Source organism: Pogona vitticeps, chromosome 3, assembly GCF_051106095.1.
Source record: "Pogona vitticeps strain Pit_001003342236 chromosome 3, PviZW2.1, whole genome shotgun sequence".
Classification (NCBI taxonomy): domain Eukaryota; kingdom Metazoa; phylum Chordata; class Lepidosauria; order Squamata; family Agamidae; genus Pogona; species Pogona vitticeps.
In genome coordinates, this window is record NC_135785.1 from 16267196 (window position 1) to 16281605 (window position 14410).

The 14410-nt window shown below is 39.6% G+C and overlaps 1 protein-coding gene across 1 annotated transcript in view; it reads right to left on the reverse strand.

Annotated features, from left to right (window-relative positions):
* The window catches only part of FNDC3B (fibronectin type III domain containing 3B), a 351384-nt gene that overhangs the window by 246149 nt on the left and 90825 nt on the right, over positions 1–14410 (reverse strand). Inside the window, exon 3 of the mRNA XM_020793802.3 lies at positions 5444–5519. Within this exon, the coding sequence (XP_020649461.3) occupies positions 5444–5519 (76 nt within the window). The remainder of the gene's footprint in view (positions 1–5443; positions 5520–14410) is intronic.

The following is a 14410-nucleotide window of genomic DNA, read 5'->3' on the forward strand; positions in this document are numbered from 1 at the left end:
ATCAATCACCAGAAGCCTTTCACTATAGCTGATGCTCAGTTCCAGGTCTGTTAACACTATCCTGATCCCATTAGACCCTACCAGAGAAACATTCAGGGGAAAAGAACATGACTATTATCTGGCATATAATATTGGGACGGCCTGCATGTCTATGGAGTTCCAATTACATCTTCAAGATAAAGCAGCTAAAATTTTAAAAAAAGAGAGACTGGTTTGACATTCCACCACAATGTCACAAATGCCTGCAATATCTGTAATATATTTTTACTGGTTGAAATTAACCATCCACCATAGTGATCACAAAAACCAATAGTTTTGCAGATTTTTGGTCCCACAAGGCAATAGTCTAGAAAGGCTCCACTGTATACCTATTTCTAATGCTCAATGCATTTATACTCCACCTTTGACCTTAAGGCTAGCTGTATCCTAGAGAAAGCATCAGCTGTAGGGTGGTTGTGCATCCTACTTTAAAGAGGACAATGTGAAAACCTATCAGGTCGAAATCTGGTTGAAATATGAGGAACTAATGAAATAGAGACCAGAGGCTTTGAACTTGCCAATAAATACTTAACCTTAACAGAGAGGTGGTTACTCTTAACCATATACTTTAAGTTGTGGTAACATAAAGTATGGAAACAGGGATGAGCACTGCACCCTAGAATCAGACACGACTGGACTAAATGTCAAGGGGAACCTTTACCTAACATAAAGTATAACCATGATTAAAGAACAGCAAATGATACGATTGTAGAGTTGTAAGCAACCAAATCAATCATATGGTGATGCAGGCTTTCTCCAGTTACAGATTACTGGATAGATGGCTATCCAACCTCTTTTTACACACTGGATAGGAAAGAGCATCCTCAGTTCTACAGCCTATACTTGAACCTGTAACCATGCTGAAAGTATGGATGATATTACGTCTCTGATGTATGCTCGCATTTTGAGTTGCTGAATTCCAGTATAATGATACTTGTAATGTAAAAAAACAAATACTAGAGTTTAACAGATTTTGATTTTAACAGCAACTACATTTATTTATCCCATCCATGCTCAGAAAATACGGCTTTATTCAGTTTACAACTATCAAAACGGAAGTTGGCTATTGCAGTTTTTAAAAATGGAGGGAAGAAAAGGAAGGAAAAATATTGACGTATGTAGCACATCTCCAGATTCCATGTGAAGTTTTGATCAAAGTCATTAAGTAATGCCACTCCCAGACAGAAGTTCTGAAACTTTATGTGGAAGATTCCAACTATACACAGTCTGGCATCCAGCAATTTTTTGTCATTTCTTTAAAAAAAAACTTTGGATTGAAAGGGATTCGGACTGCAATAGGAGAGACACCACTTCTAGAGGAAAAAAGTACTGTAGTTTCACATTCTGGATCAAAAACCGACTAGGATTTTGATATATACATAACCACCAGGTCAACGATAGAAAGTGGAAAGTAAAATTTACACTGGCCTAAATTTATATGGGCTGTATGACTAATTTCGAGCCCAAGTCTTAAAGGAGCAAGAGCTTGCTGTGTAGCAGCCAGGCGGGCCAATGCACAATGAGCCTGAAGGTAACCCACTGTGTCTATATTGAAACACAAGATCTCCCTCCTTCACAAAGGGAATGTGTGTTAAAACTGAGGAAATGTAGAAATTCGGAACATTAACACAAATGTTTTTCATTAAAAATCAATCAACACTACAGCCAGGCTACCAACTGTGGCTAGAATTTGACTGATCACAGAATGTCACCAGCTTTCTAGACTAAGAACTGGAAAAGAAATACAAAGAAAGACTCAATAAAAACATGCTACAATGAAATATTGTAATCTTAAACACATGTGCATAAATGGAATTTACAGAGAGACTTTCTTCTCTTAATCTGAGGTGTAGCTGCACTACATAATTATATTAGTTTGATGCCATTTTAAATGTCATGGCTCAAGAATCCTTGGAGCTCCAGTTTTGTGAGATATTTAAAATTCTCTACTATAGTTCACAGGAGTGCATGACAGCTCTTCGGAAGAGAGATCCAAGAGTGTCACCAAATTACAAATTTCTTGATTATGATGATGTGTTGTCAAGTCAATTCTGACTTATGATTACCCTTTCCAGGGCTTTCTAGGTAGTACTCAGAAATAGTTTACCATTCTCTTCTTCTGGAGGGGGGAACTGAACTCCCAACCTCTGGCTTTTCAGCCAGATGCATAAACTACTGATATATCCAGCCAGATGCTACAACTGTATAGTTCAGATACATCCTACTGTGACACACACAGAGGGAAACACTTGGAATAAGAAACTACATTTTTGTGCCTGTTTTAATCTTTGTGCATATGCATGCCCTCGCCATTTCATCATTAAATATTGACTGCACAATAGTATAAATATTGTCTTAGAAAAAGAATTTAGGACCCGACACAGGCTAGCACACAATAGACTTAGACACTTGAGCACCATGCAAAGATTGTTCCAGAATGTAGGATCAAATCCAAAAAGCTCAGCAGCAAGAACTGGGATTTCACCAAAAGTATTAAGAGGAAATGCATGATGGTATGAAGTATTAAACAGGTGGACAGATTGTCTCAGAAAGGGGTGCATTCGCCATTAGGGTTTTTATACACAGGTTGGATGTCAACCTACCATGAACACTAGAGCAGCAGATTTTCTGCGCTGGTGTGGTGCAGAACTAGATTACAATTTGGAGCTTGCACCCAATGATGATTGATGCAAGACCTTGTTTATCTCTCTGTTTCTGAAACGAAATCCTGAATCAGGTACATAGGTCCAGGTGCTGACTAGGATTTGGCTAATGTCACTTCTTCTTGGAGGCCACATGAAATGATATTAAATTGAAATTTATTTTAAAGCAATAATGCATCAAATTATGACTAGGTTCTCAGCACAGATGGGTGTTTTGCTCCTCCTATTCACATTTTCTATATTCACACCCGCAGGGACCAATGAGCAAACCAGAACAGAGTTCCAGCCCAAAATGCGCACTTTCCCAAATGGAGCAATATTCCAAAACGATACACGTGAAAATGGGAAGAAATGTAGACCAAAAAAAAAACCCATATGCTACAGAAAAGCCACACAAAATGCACACTGTCCTAGATTACTATGGGGAAAACAGCTTGGGAAAAAATAATATTCTCAGAAAAAGTGTTATACCAAAAAGGACATTTAATGAGAATTGTGCACAATAATTCATTGTCTTCTAGAAATAAGATTCTTACACTAGCGAGTACCTGGGCCAATCTAACATAAGCCAGAAAAAAAAAACTGAAAATGATCAATGCACCCAACTCCTTTTCTGCGGGAACTCTCTGCTTCTGATCTTAGTAAATGAAATATCAAGTCACAGGCACAAGTCAATTTCATTAGTTCCTTTTTTTATTTCTACTTTACGTGAAAACTAAAAAGAAAAAAATGAACACATAAACGGGTTTCTTTGATGAGACATTCTTACTGCAGGTCACGACTGAATTGCTCCTTTCTTAATACTGAGCTCAAACGATTAGTTCTTCTGCTTTCATGATCACTGGTTTCAAGCAGAAAAAGAATATTAAAAAAAACATAGCTCCTGGGTAGACTTATTTACTATGAATGACTCACACATCATATGCATGACTGCTACCACTACCTCTCCCCAGATATTGGCAGCATTACAGGGAGCATTTTTTTTCCTTCCCCCAAGGTGTGAGCTTTACTTAAAGAGTTTCACCATTATAGCAAGCAGCACAAACCTGCTTTTCTTCAACTTTAGCCCAGAATCATACTGTACATTGATCAAAAACATTTCATGTGGGAAAGGGAGGAAAATCCAACCTGACATTTACTTTCTGGCTTTTCATGTCTTTCTTAGGGGACAAATTCAAGACATATAAGGTTACTAAGACCTGAGATTCTCTACAATCATATGTAACTGAGTGTGTGAACTTAAAGTCCTTAACTGAAATTTTTCCCCTCAACCACAGGCTCACCAGGTGGTCATACATAAGACAGTAGTCTTTCAGTCTCAGCAAAACGGGGCAATGATTTATTTTTATTTATTTTATTATACTTTTATCCTGCCATTCATCAAAGTAGTTAATGATGGTATATAATTATAATTTCATCTTTCCCGTCCTTTACATCCTCACAACCGTCCTGTGAAGGCGGCAAGACAGCCAGACCGAAAATAACCAGTTCACTGTCTTCCAGTGAAGTTCATGTCTGAATAGAGATGTAAAGCCTTTGACTTGACGCTCAGAACCTTACCCACTACATCACACCGGTCCTCACTGGGATCCTTACCAAGTTTACTGATGTATGCAAAGCTCCAGAAAATGATTAGTCAAAGGATGTCTAGTCCAGACAACACGTTCCCAGCTGGCTTCAGAGGCTCACTTCCTGACAATGCTCCACCTTCAACGCTATTATGTAAGCCTGCTATGCATCAGTCAGGCAGTCCTTTCAAGATTTTATCCAATGTTACATATCTGTGCTTCAACATAATCAGTTCTCCTACATCTTAACTATATAAAATATGCTTATGAACTGTGTTAACATTATCTTAAGACGTGCCAGTTTGAGCACCTTCAATGTACACATCACAGTGATGGAACTCCATCTTTGCTCAGTGACACCTTACACTTGGGAAAGAACTGTGATGTTTAAAGAATTATGAGCCAGGAAAACGACTTTGGTTGCTTCAAATGTAGCACGATGTATTATCAGAAACAGGCCCATCCATCTGTCAAGCTCATATCAATCAGCACAGAATACCCTGGTCCTAAGAATGAAGTACCATGCAGATGTTTGCACAGCAGAAAAATGAAGATGATGAGAGCAAGCAAGTCACCAGTTACATACAGAAGGGTAAATGACTTTCCAAATTCAAGAGTAAATGGGCCAAGAATTGGCACAGCATGGGGATGCAGGACATACAAGCCTTTCACATAGAAACCACAGCAGAATAATAAAGTTCAAAGGGCCTGGTAGGTGGTCTAATCCAGCACCGTACTCAAGGCAGATGATGCAGAAACAGAGCATCCTCAACAGGTTGGATCTGAAGACCTCCAGATCCAACAAAAACAAATTACCACCATGGGACAATCAATAACTCTGTAATAATCTCTTTGTGATATCTTTGTATGCCACATACCACATGATGATGCCTGAAGTATTGACGGTCTATCAAGCTGAAAAGTGATACTGGAATGGAAGTTGAATTAAAAACATTTTACTTCTTTTAGTGACAAATCTCATCTAAAATGTTTACAAAGCTGAAATATTTAGGACTGATAATCTGAGTGCTTCAGGTTTATTAACACGGCTGCCTTATAGCCAGGGAAAGAACATAACGCGAGTAACAAATCCATAGGTAATTAACCAAGAACATGAAAAGGTATTTGCAGCATTATACAGAAATACACCCGTGTAGAGTCAGTCCCCTTTACCTTGAATGCACTGAAGAGTTCCATCTTCAGCCCTTATCGTAAAAGTTTCACCTGGATTGACCTGAACAAAAATGACCTGCCAAAATAAAAAGACACTGATATTAAAATCTTATTCAAAACATATCCACTTTGTTCAGTTTAAACACATTCCTCAGAAAATAGTTTGTCACACAGTATTTTAGAAAAAGACATTACTTTAATGAACCTGATGCTTTCTCATTATTAAAATTATGCATCATTTTTATATATCTTGAAAACATCCTTTCATTTATAGCTTCATTTCAAGCTGTCAGTATACAAAATAGCATGGGGCAGAGGGTCACACACTAAATAGAGTGGTTGTGTGTACTTGTACTCTTGACAACATAAATTCACTCCATGCGCACTGCTTTTTGACAGAGCATGGCCAGACAGGCTTAGAAACAAACCTATCACTGTGGTCCTTTGCACATATACGAGTATGTCCAGACACATACACAATTAGTCAAAATAAAAACCATTTCACAAGACATAGCATCTTCCTGTATTAATGACTTGGCAGGCACAAACAGGGGGAAAGAGCTATTTATAGTGACTGTTTACAATACCCAACTTAAGAAGCAGCAGTATCCTGATCACAGTGTGAAGCTGTCTGTGTTTATTTTTAGGCAGTGTCTGAAAGCCTCATATCCTAAAGGCAATTTTTCCCCTGAAATCAAAGGAAGAGCAGTGCACAATCACCACAGTTCTCAGGCAGTGCATTAGCACATTGTACGTGTAAGATGAAGTAGTACTACATAGGTTTTCTGACCTCTGGAGAAGGGGATAAATTTATGTTTTCTTTTTAACAACTTCAGCCATCTCTTTTTAGATGTGTTTTCAAAAGTTTGTTTAATCCTGAGTGGGCTATAAAAGTAGAAGCACATCTGAATTATCAACAGGTAGAGTCACAGCGGCAAAGCAGAAAGAGATTCTGTGTCCCAGTGGCATCTGTCAAATGCATTTCTTATACATGCCCTTATGTAGGGAAAGGGAAAGCACTGCAAGCTGAAGACATGTTATAGTTTCTGTGACACAGCATATGCCTTCCAAACCCAGGAGCCCCAGGTTTGATCCCTGACATCGTCTACGGAAAAAAATCAGGTAAAAAGTGATGAGGATGCTGTTTCAGGAGTGGAGAGTCCGATCTCTGCACTAAGTAGCCTGAGCTACTTACAAAGGGAAGCGCCACATGCTTGAATGTACAATACATGTGCACTCATTGTGTACAATTGTGTGAATGGCTGATGGTCGGATTCTAAAAGATCTCCTATATGGAGAATTAGGGCAGGGAAATTGCCCCAGAGGGAGACCACAGCTGTGATACAAGGATATGTGCAAGCGAGATCTGAAGGCCTTAGGAATGGACCTCAACAGATGGGAAACTTTGACATCTGTGCGTTCAACCTGGAGGCAGGCGGTCCATCATGGCTCTCCCAATTTGAAGAGACACTTGTACAGCAGGCTGAGGCAAAGAGGCCGTCCCGAAAGCACCTAAATCAGGGAGCTGGACAGGGGATAGATTGTATTTGCCTTCAATGTGGAAGGGATTGTCACTCTCAAATTGGCATTTCTCAGCCACACTAGACGCTGTTTAGTTATTTATTTATTCATTAAATTTATACCCCGCCCCTCTAGACCAAGTCCTTCATACAGAGCATGTTACCATAGTCTCTCGAGACTGAAGGATGCCTAATCTAATCATTGTGTACCACTCCCGGGGTCAATAAAGTTTAGAGCTCTTTATCCCATGCTCAACAGAGTTGTGGTATCTGTCCGTCTAATTTTAATTTTTATTCCACCCAATCAGTAGTGAAGCTACCACCACTCTGGGCGGCAGACACAACAAAACATAACAATAATAGAAAACTAAATTTAAAAAATCAAAAGAAAATGATTCTAAATTCCAAGACCATGATAAGCATGATCCTAAAGATACAGTAATCAAGAGAGCTACAAAGGCTGCCAAAACAGAAAATAAAAAATCCATGGGAGGCAGGTCAAGAGGGATACATAACATTATTTTGGGGCCAACTACAGAAAGGCTTGGGAGAACATCCAGGTCTTTAGTTGCCTCCTAGACCTCAGGAAGGATGGGGCTAGCTCCACCTCTGGTAGGAGGGAATTCCAGAGTGAAGCAGCTACCACTGAGAAGGCCTGGTTATGGGCTGTAGACTTCCAGGCCTCCCCCAGGGTGGCCCCTCGGAGCATCCCCATATAAGAGGTATGGGTGGTAAAGCTTCTCATGTTCTCTTCCCAATGACCAGAACAACTTACACATTTGCCCTGTGGGGAAGTAGGGACATTCAAGAAAATTAACCAGCCAGAATCATGACACCAGCTGTTCCTTACTGCAAAACACAATGCTGCTGAGATATGGTGAGGACCAGTCCCTCTTTGTTGCAGATAGCACCACTGCTACGCAAAAGAGACACCACATTTTCATCAAGGTCATAAAGTCTAAAGCCACTCCCCCCCCCCCCAGTGGTTACATGGTGGCCTTTCGAAATGCAAGCCTCACACCTCGAGTTCCTCTTCTTTCTATCTTGTATAGATGCTAACAAAAAATATGATGCCACTATGATCTGTTTCCCCAAATGACAACCAATAAAATGAGACAGACAAATCTTAACCACAGTGCTGTCACCCAAAGGCTTTTATTTTGATCATCAACATTAGTAGACAGAGGGGAGTGCCATGAGTCTGTTTTTTTTTCCCCAACAGTGTCCATGCATGTTTGCAAATTTCTAGCATACCCTTCCCCAACCTGGTGCTCTCCACCTATGCTGAACTAAAAAGCCCATCATTCCTAGCAAGCAGGGCCAGTGTGGGAACAGTAGTCAAAGGAGTTGGTGGGTGCTGGCTTGGAAGATACTGTTGTAATTCTAGAATATTCTTTAAAATACATTAAAAACCTTCATCAGCGAATACAGGACATTTTGCTTCCCCGACGCAATGTTTGTTCTGGAACTAACACAAAAATAGTCCTAGCAGAAAACTATAAGCCACCCAATAAGAAAGAATGTCCCAAATTTCAGACACTTGCCATTTTCAGGTTTTTTCTATTAACTCTTATGTACCAGAAAAGGAACTTCATACTCTCAGTCTGGTCATGTTGCAGAATACATACAGGAGTAGATCTGCAATGTAGGCATTCTATAATAATGACAATGATGTAAACAATGCCCTCAAATTTTGGCCACCTACCAAGTACAAGGGTGTTTTTTTTTAACCTATAAAACAAGAAACAGTTGGAACTGAAAACATGCCCTAACAAATCTACAGCTTTTTACAAATTTTTGTTCCAGAAAATGAAATAAATTAGAACACAAAAATGTCCCATGGCCATTTTTTGGCAAACCATGACCTTGAAAAGCAGAATGGATCTATTTTAGTTTTCAGTAGGTTGGAAACATTTTTAGGGGGAGAAACAGTAGAATTTTGGGGAAGTTCGCGAAATACAAGATACATAAGATGTAACTTTTCTGCTGACTCTAACCCTCGCCTTACTGCTATGCACAGTTAGAACACATCAGAATTCCAACAGGCCCATAAAACAGGCCAGGAACTCAAGGCAAGTTTTTTTTCAATTTTTATCCTGGTACAAGCAGGTAAAAAATAAACTCCTGGGACAATAAAAGCTACCCGTATTTGCCACTGGGTTACTCTTTGTCTCAGCCAATATAATGTCTTTGGACCAAAAAAAAAAAAAATGACCCATGCCTTTTTCTAGAGGAGCAATTTATGACCCAGAAGAGCAAAATTTTTGGAACGCCCTGATTGGTATAAACAATAAATTTGGATCAGGGGGACAGTTATCTCACCAGAGGTAGTTTTACTATTGTGGCTAAAAATGTTCCACTATATAAGTTACATAAGGTGTCCTTTCTCCCTCACGCTCTGTGAGCTTCCTAGCTCTGGGCTAGGAAACACACTGTATTCTGAGAACATAAACACTCTCATAATACTAGATGTCTTTTTGTTGCCATGATTCTTTCCTAAGCATGAAATACAGGAAATCCATCAATCATTTTGAGCCACTGAAAAAAACCTGACCCCATGACATGACACCCCCATGGCAAACTTTACCTCAGAATGTCAGCTTTCTTTTGCCACACTGGCTTTGAATTATGCAGGTTTGAAACTGACAGAGCATGTGACTTAACATTTCTAAGATCCTTCTGAAATCTTCATTTCTCAGGGTTTTTTTTAAAAAAAGAAGTCCTTCTGAGATTACAGTAGGGCTAGAAGGTACAGAGATATCTTTAGCATAAAGGTGATGGCCTTCCATAGAGATAGGGAGGAAAAGATCCTGTTTGAGAACTAACATCAAGATGTTTGGGAACTTTGAACCAAAAAGAAAAGGGGGGGGGGACACACAAAGCAGAAATTACTGCAGAGCATATATTAACTTTGAAATAATCATAATTCTGCCAGAGTCCTTTGCCATGGATAAATTATAAGTTCTGGAAAGGGAAAATACCAACTAACCTCCACATTCTGCTAGGTCTGCAGCAACATTTTAACAAGACACTGATTAGGACAGACAGGGACAGCAAAGCCATCACAATCAGGATCCCAGAAGAGATAAAAATAAACCGATAAAAACCAGTCCATCCTCCAACCTCGGCTCAGTCATCAGTTAAAAACATCTGCCCTCTATCCTCCGAATGTCTTTGAATGACAAAGGTCATCGCCTCCTTCAGATAAAATCCAGGACTCAAAACAAAGTGATATTGCTGGGAAAGCTGAAATGTGTGTCTTTCTTTAAAGATATGCCTCCTATTTTAGATTACAGGTTTTTAAATATTTGAGCTTTTCACTTTTCAAAGTTGGGACTCTGCTCTCTAGAAATTAAACTTTAAACCCTCTTCTTTGACACGCAGACCCATATTCAATATACTAATTCAAAGGAACACTTGTATTTTCCTCAAAACAAGATATACTAAGGCTCAAATAGAACTTGATTAGATCACACCATTTGGAGCTCTATTGAGGGAAATGCATTCTGTCCATGCCCAAAGGCACTCTTAACTATTACCACCCATGTTACCTCAGAGGTGCTTACCAGAAGGTATTGATAGAAATTACTAAACTCATGGGAGAGAAGGCCACATCTTTCCCCAGCTTTTATTTCTTGCCAAGATTCCAGCCTGCTGAGTCACTATGGCAACCAGACAGTAATGTGGAGGGTCACCTCCAGACAATGGACTAGTTTCAGCATCCTAATGCTCAATTCCCACTTATGACAGATGCAAAAAAAAGAGGAGGGAAACCATCATCGTCTTTCACAAGTCTGCGATTTCCCTTGTGTCGCAATGCCAAACGGGTTCCATCAAAAAAAAACACGACAGCTTATCTGTTTCACTGAGGGCAAGCAGAAGACCTTTGCTGATTCCATGCCTCAGTTGCAATTTAACAATGGGGAGCAGAGCATCTCCTGACACTTCCCTGACAACCAGCATCAGTGTGACTGTCAAGATATTTTTGCTTCAAACAGTCCTGAGATAAAGAGTCCTGAAATACAGGCAGATTTTTATGACACCTAAAACCGTTCTCCTTAATATAACGGACAGACATGCATACATAAAATATAAACACCTCCTCACTAGTGAACAATACAAACCATAATCCTGAAAATAATTTTATTTTTTTATAGCCTGCCTGCAGGTCTAAGAACCAGTTTTTTCCAGCAACAATGCACTGGAAGAAAAGGGATACATATTAGCCCTGCTTACACAGAGAAATAAGAACACAGTTGTGAGAAAGCCTAATTAATTATCCTATCTTTATCGTGTTCCTCAACATGATTCTTCTCCTTCATACACTACCCTCATGGAAATGAAAGAGCATGGTTGGCTCAAAGTCATCCAGAGAGCCTCATGGCTAAGTGGACATTTAAAACTGGATCACAGTTAAACATTTTAACCACTGTGCCACACTGCTGAGAGCTGGTGAGGTGCAATTCTTAGAGTTCTCACCTCTTTTGAGCTCTGAAATTCATCGAGTAACCCCGAACAGGTCACACTTCCTCAGCGTGACCTACTCACGAAGTTATTATGAAGATACACTGGGTAGGAGGAAGAACACCATCTTGTACATCACTTGTACCCACCATGAATGCCTCACTAAGCAGGAGTGCCCAAAGGATAACATGTTTAAAATTATGTTTGAGCTGAGCTCCTGGTTTGTTGTTTTTGTTCAAAGTCAACAGTCTGAAAATGTTGACGTTGGCTTACAGTTCTTGTCTCCCAAGCATACTACAACAGAGCACAGAGTGCTGTCCTCTGAAGATGCCAGCCACAGAGACTGGCAAAACGTTAGGAAGAACAACCTTCAGAACATGGCCAAAGAGCCCAAAAACACCCACAACAACAAGTTCTTGTCTTGTTTGAGAGCAACAAGTCAAGCTACTGTTTACTGAAGCTATTCATAACGTTGGGGCAGCAAAGCAGAAGCAATCAGACAGTGCACATAAGCATGGAGCCTGTGAGTGGTCCACATATTTCAGTTAGTGACTAGGATGTACGCAGGTGACTAAACAAGGATGGATACTCTAAAAGAAAGCCACTGGGTGCACACAAGGACTAAAGTTGTTCCAGCTGAGAAGGCTGGCCTAAACAGTGTCCACACTGCTTTAGCAAATCAAGTGAGTTGGCTCCTGCAACCTAACTCTTCAGCTGCCTGAAGTAGTGGTACTGAAGTGTGGCCAAGCAGGCCAGACTACATCCTCTACCATCAATCTGCCTCAAAGGGTAAGGTTCCACATCCTATTGCTGGAGTCAAGAATTAAAGGCCTCCACAAAATAAAGCTTGGAAAATTTACTTTTTCAGACTACAATTCCCAGAATGAAACAACCAATTCATTTTCCCAAGCTCTGCCTGCAATCTTACGAAGAACTCAGTTTCTCTGCTCATGGACTCCTGCATTCCTTGGAATCCCTCTTTCTCCCCACCCCGAAAAACTTCCATATTGCTTATGCTTCTTAATGAATAGGCTGGCCTTAATATTAACCCCAGAAACTCTGGGCAGCATAGCTGGTGGTGAAGGCATCTGGGAAGTGCAGTCCAAGAACACCTGGTTAGCCAAGGTTGGGAATCACAATCTTATTTTAAAAATCCCTTCATTTAAAAATAAACCAGAGTCTGCTAGTTCAAAAGTCAGCAGGAGAACTAAGCATTTGCTTGTCCCTTCATGTGGAAAAAAGTCTTTACATATTTGGAAGCTAGCCTTGGATGGAGAGAGACTAGTACTTTTTCCCTGCCATGTTGGTTTTCAGACGTCAAAATATTAATGATATTTCTAAAATGTCAGGAAGCAAGCAAATGTTTCATGTCTTAAATGGTATGGTCTAGGAACAAACACTTCTTCTCTTTACAATACTCCAGTAATACTTAATGTGCAAGAAGCTACACAGTACATGCACACATGCGCACGTACACATGTATTTTTCAAAAGGCTATGTCTCAATATCTTTCTAAACTCACAAGGCTATGCTTTATTTCATCTGTTGCACAGGAGGGAATGAATGTTACTAGTGAATAAATTGCATCTCCATGAGCAAAAACAAAATCTGTTTAATTCTTGCTCCTATTTACTATAGGATTAACTGATCCTGCATGTTTTTCCAATAGAGAAGCCTTCCAAGAAACAGAGCACAACTGTTGCCATGTCCCTTGTTTGCACAAAAACTTTGTCAATGGATAACTACTGTATAATTGGTGCAATTGCTCCACTGTCATATACTGCAAAAGGAGAAGGGTTGAACGGTCATGCCTAATAGTGTTCAAAAAGTGTCACCTTAATCTATTTATAACTGGATCTCCTTTTACCAAACAGGCACAACAAATGAGTTTAAGATGAAGAAATGTGTAATTTGTGTGGGCAGTAGGAAGGTCTGAAATGGAGAAATATGACACCACCCAAGTTTGGCACTTTGGGGAAAAACACTAGAACATTTTCATAATGTTCTCTTTCAGGGTGCTGTAATTTTGCAAAATTCAAAAAAGCAAAACAACAAAAGCACAATATACCAGGGTAGTTCTGTTAAATTTGTGTTAACAAATGGTAGCTGCTTTTTTTCAGTCTTAATTTTCTGCTTTAACAACTGGGATATTTTTAGACTATTTCTTGTGGCTTCTGTCTAAATTGTTTCACTGAGCTACCCAATGTGTTTTGATAATTTTATTTTTCATTGCAAACCACTGTGAATATTTTAACTGAACAATGGTATATACATGTTTTAAGTGCCTAGATTTGGAAAATTAAAAAGGAATTCCTTACATTTATTTCCTTTTGTTCCAGGCTGATGGGCAAACAATTTAGTAATAATTCTAATTTTCTGCGTGTGCAAGGAACTCCATGCTACCATGAACATTATCATAACTTTCTGCAGTGCATGGCTATTAAGGAATGAAACAGCAGACAGTACAGGCAAAGGAAAGCAATTATTTAGGAATGGAAATGCTGGAGAACTCTAACATCATGTATCAACCAATACCAATGGCCTATCTGCTATTCCTGCAGTAGGTTTACAGCTTGGCTAGCAGGCATGGAGGGTATATACAGGAGTGCTTCTGCACCTAACAAAAGCAGTGTTGGAAGTGGGAGAGAACTGTTTCAGCTGGTCAATATGAGATAGGTATGCAGTTGTAATAATGATCAATGTATAAAAGCTGATCCAAATGTACTGGCTGTGAACAGGGATACTTACAAGTCTCATATGAAGCCTCTATGCAAGCCTCATTCACTGTGGATGGGAGTAATCTTTGTCAGTCACTTGTGATTATAACTGCTTGAGTTTTGTTTGCAACCTTGCACACTGCCTGTGGTTTGTATGACTGGGGGGGTAGTTTTCTAAGCTGGACTGATTCGTTTTTTATTCTTTCTCCTACAAATGTCTCAGAATGAGTTACTAAGATTTAAGTGCCAATTAATGAGGACGTGGT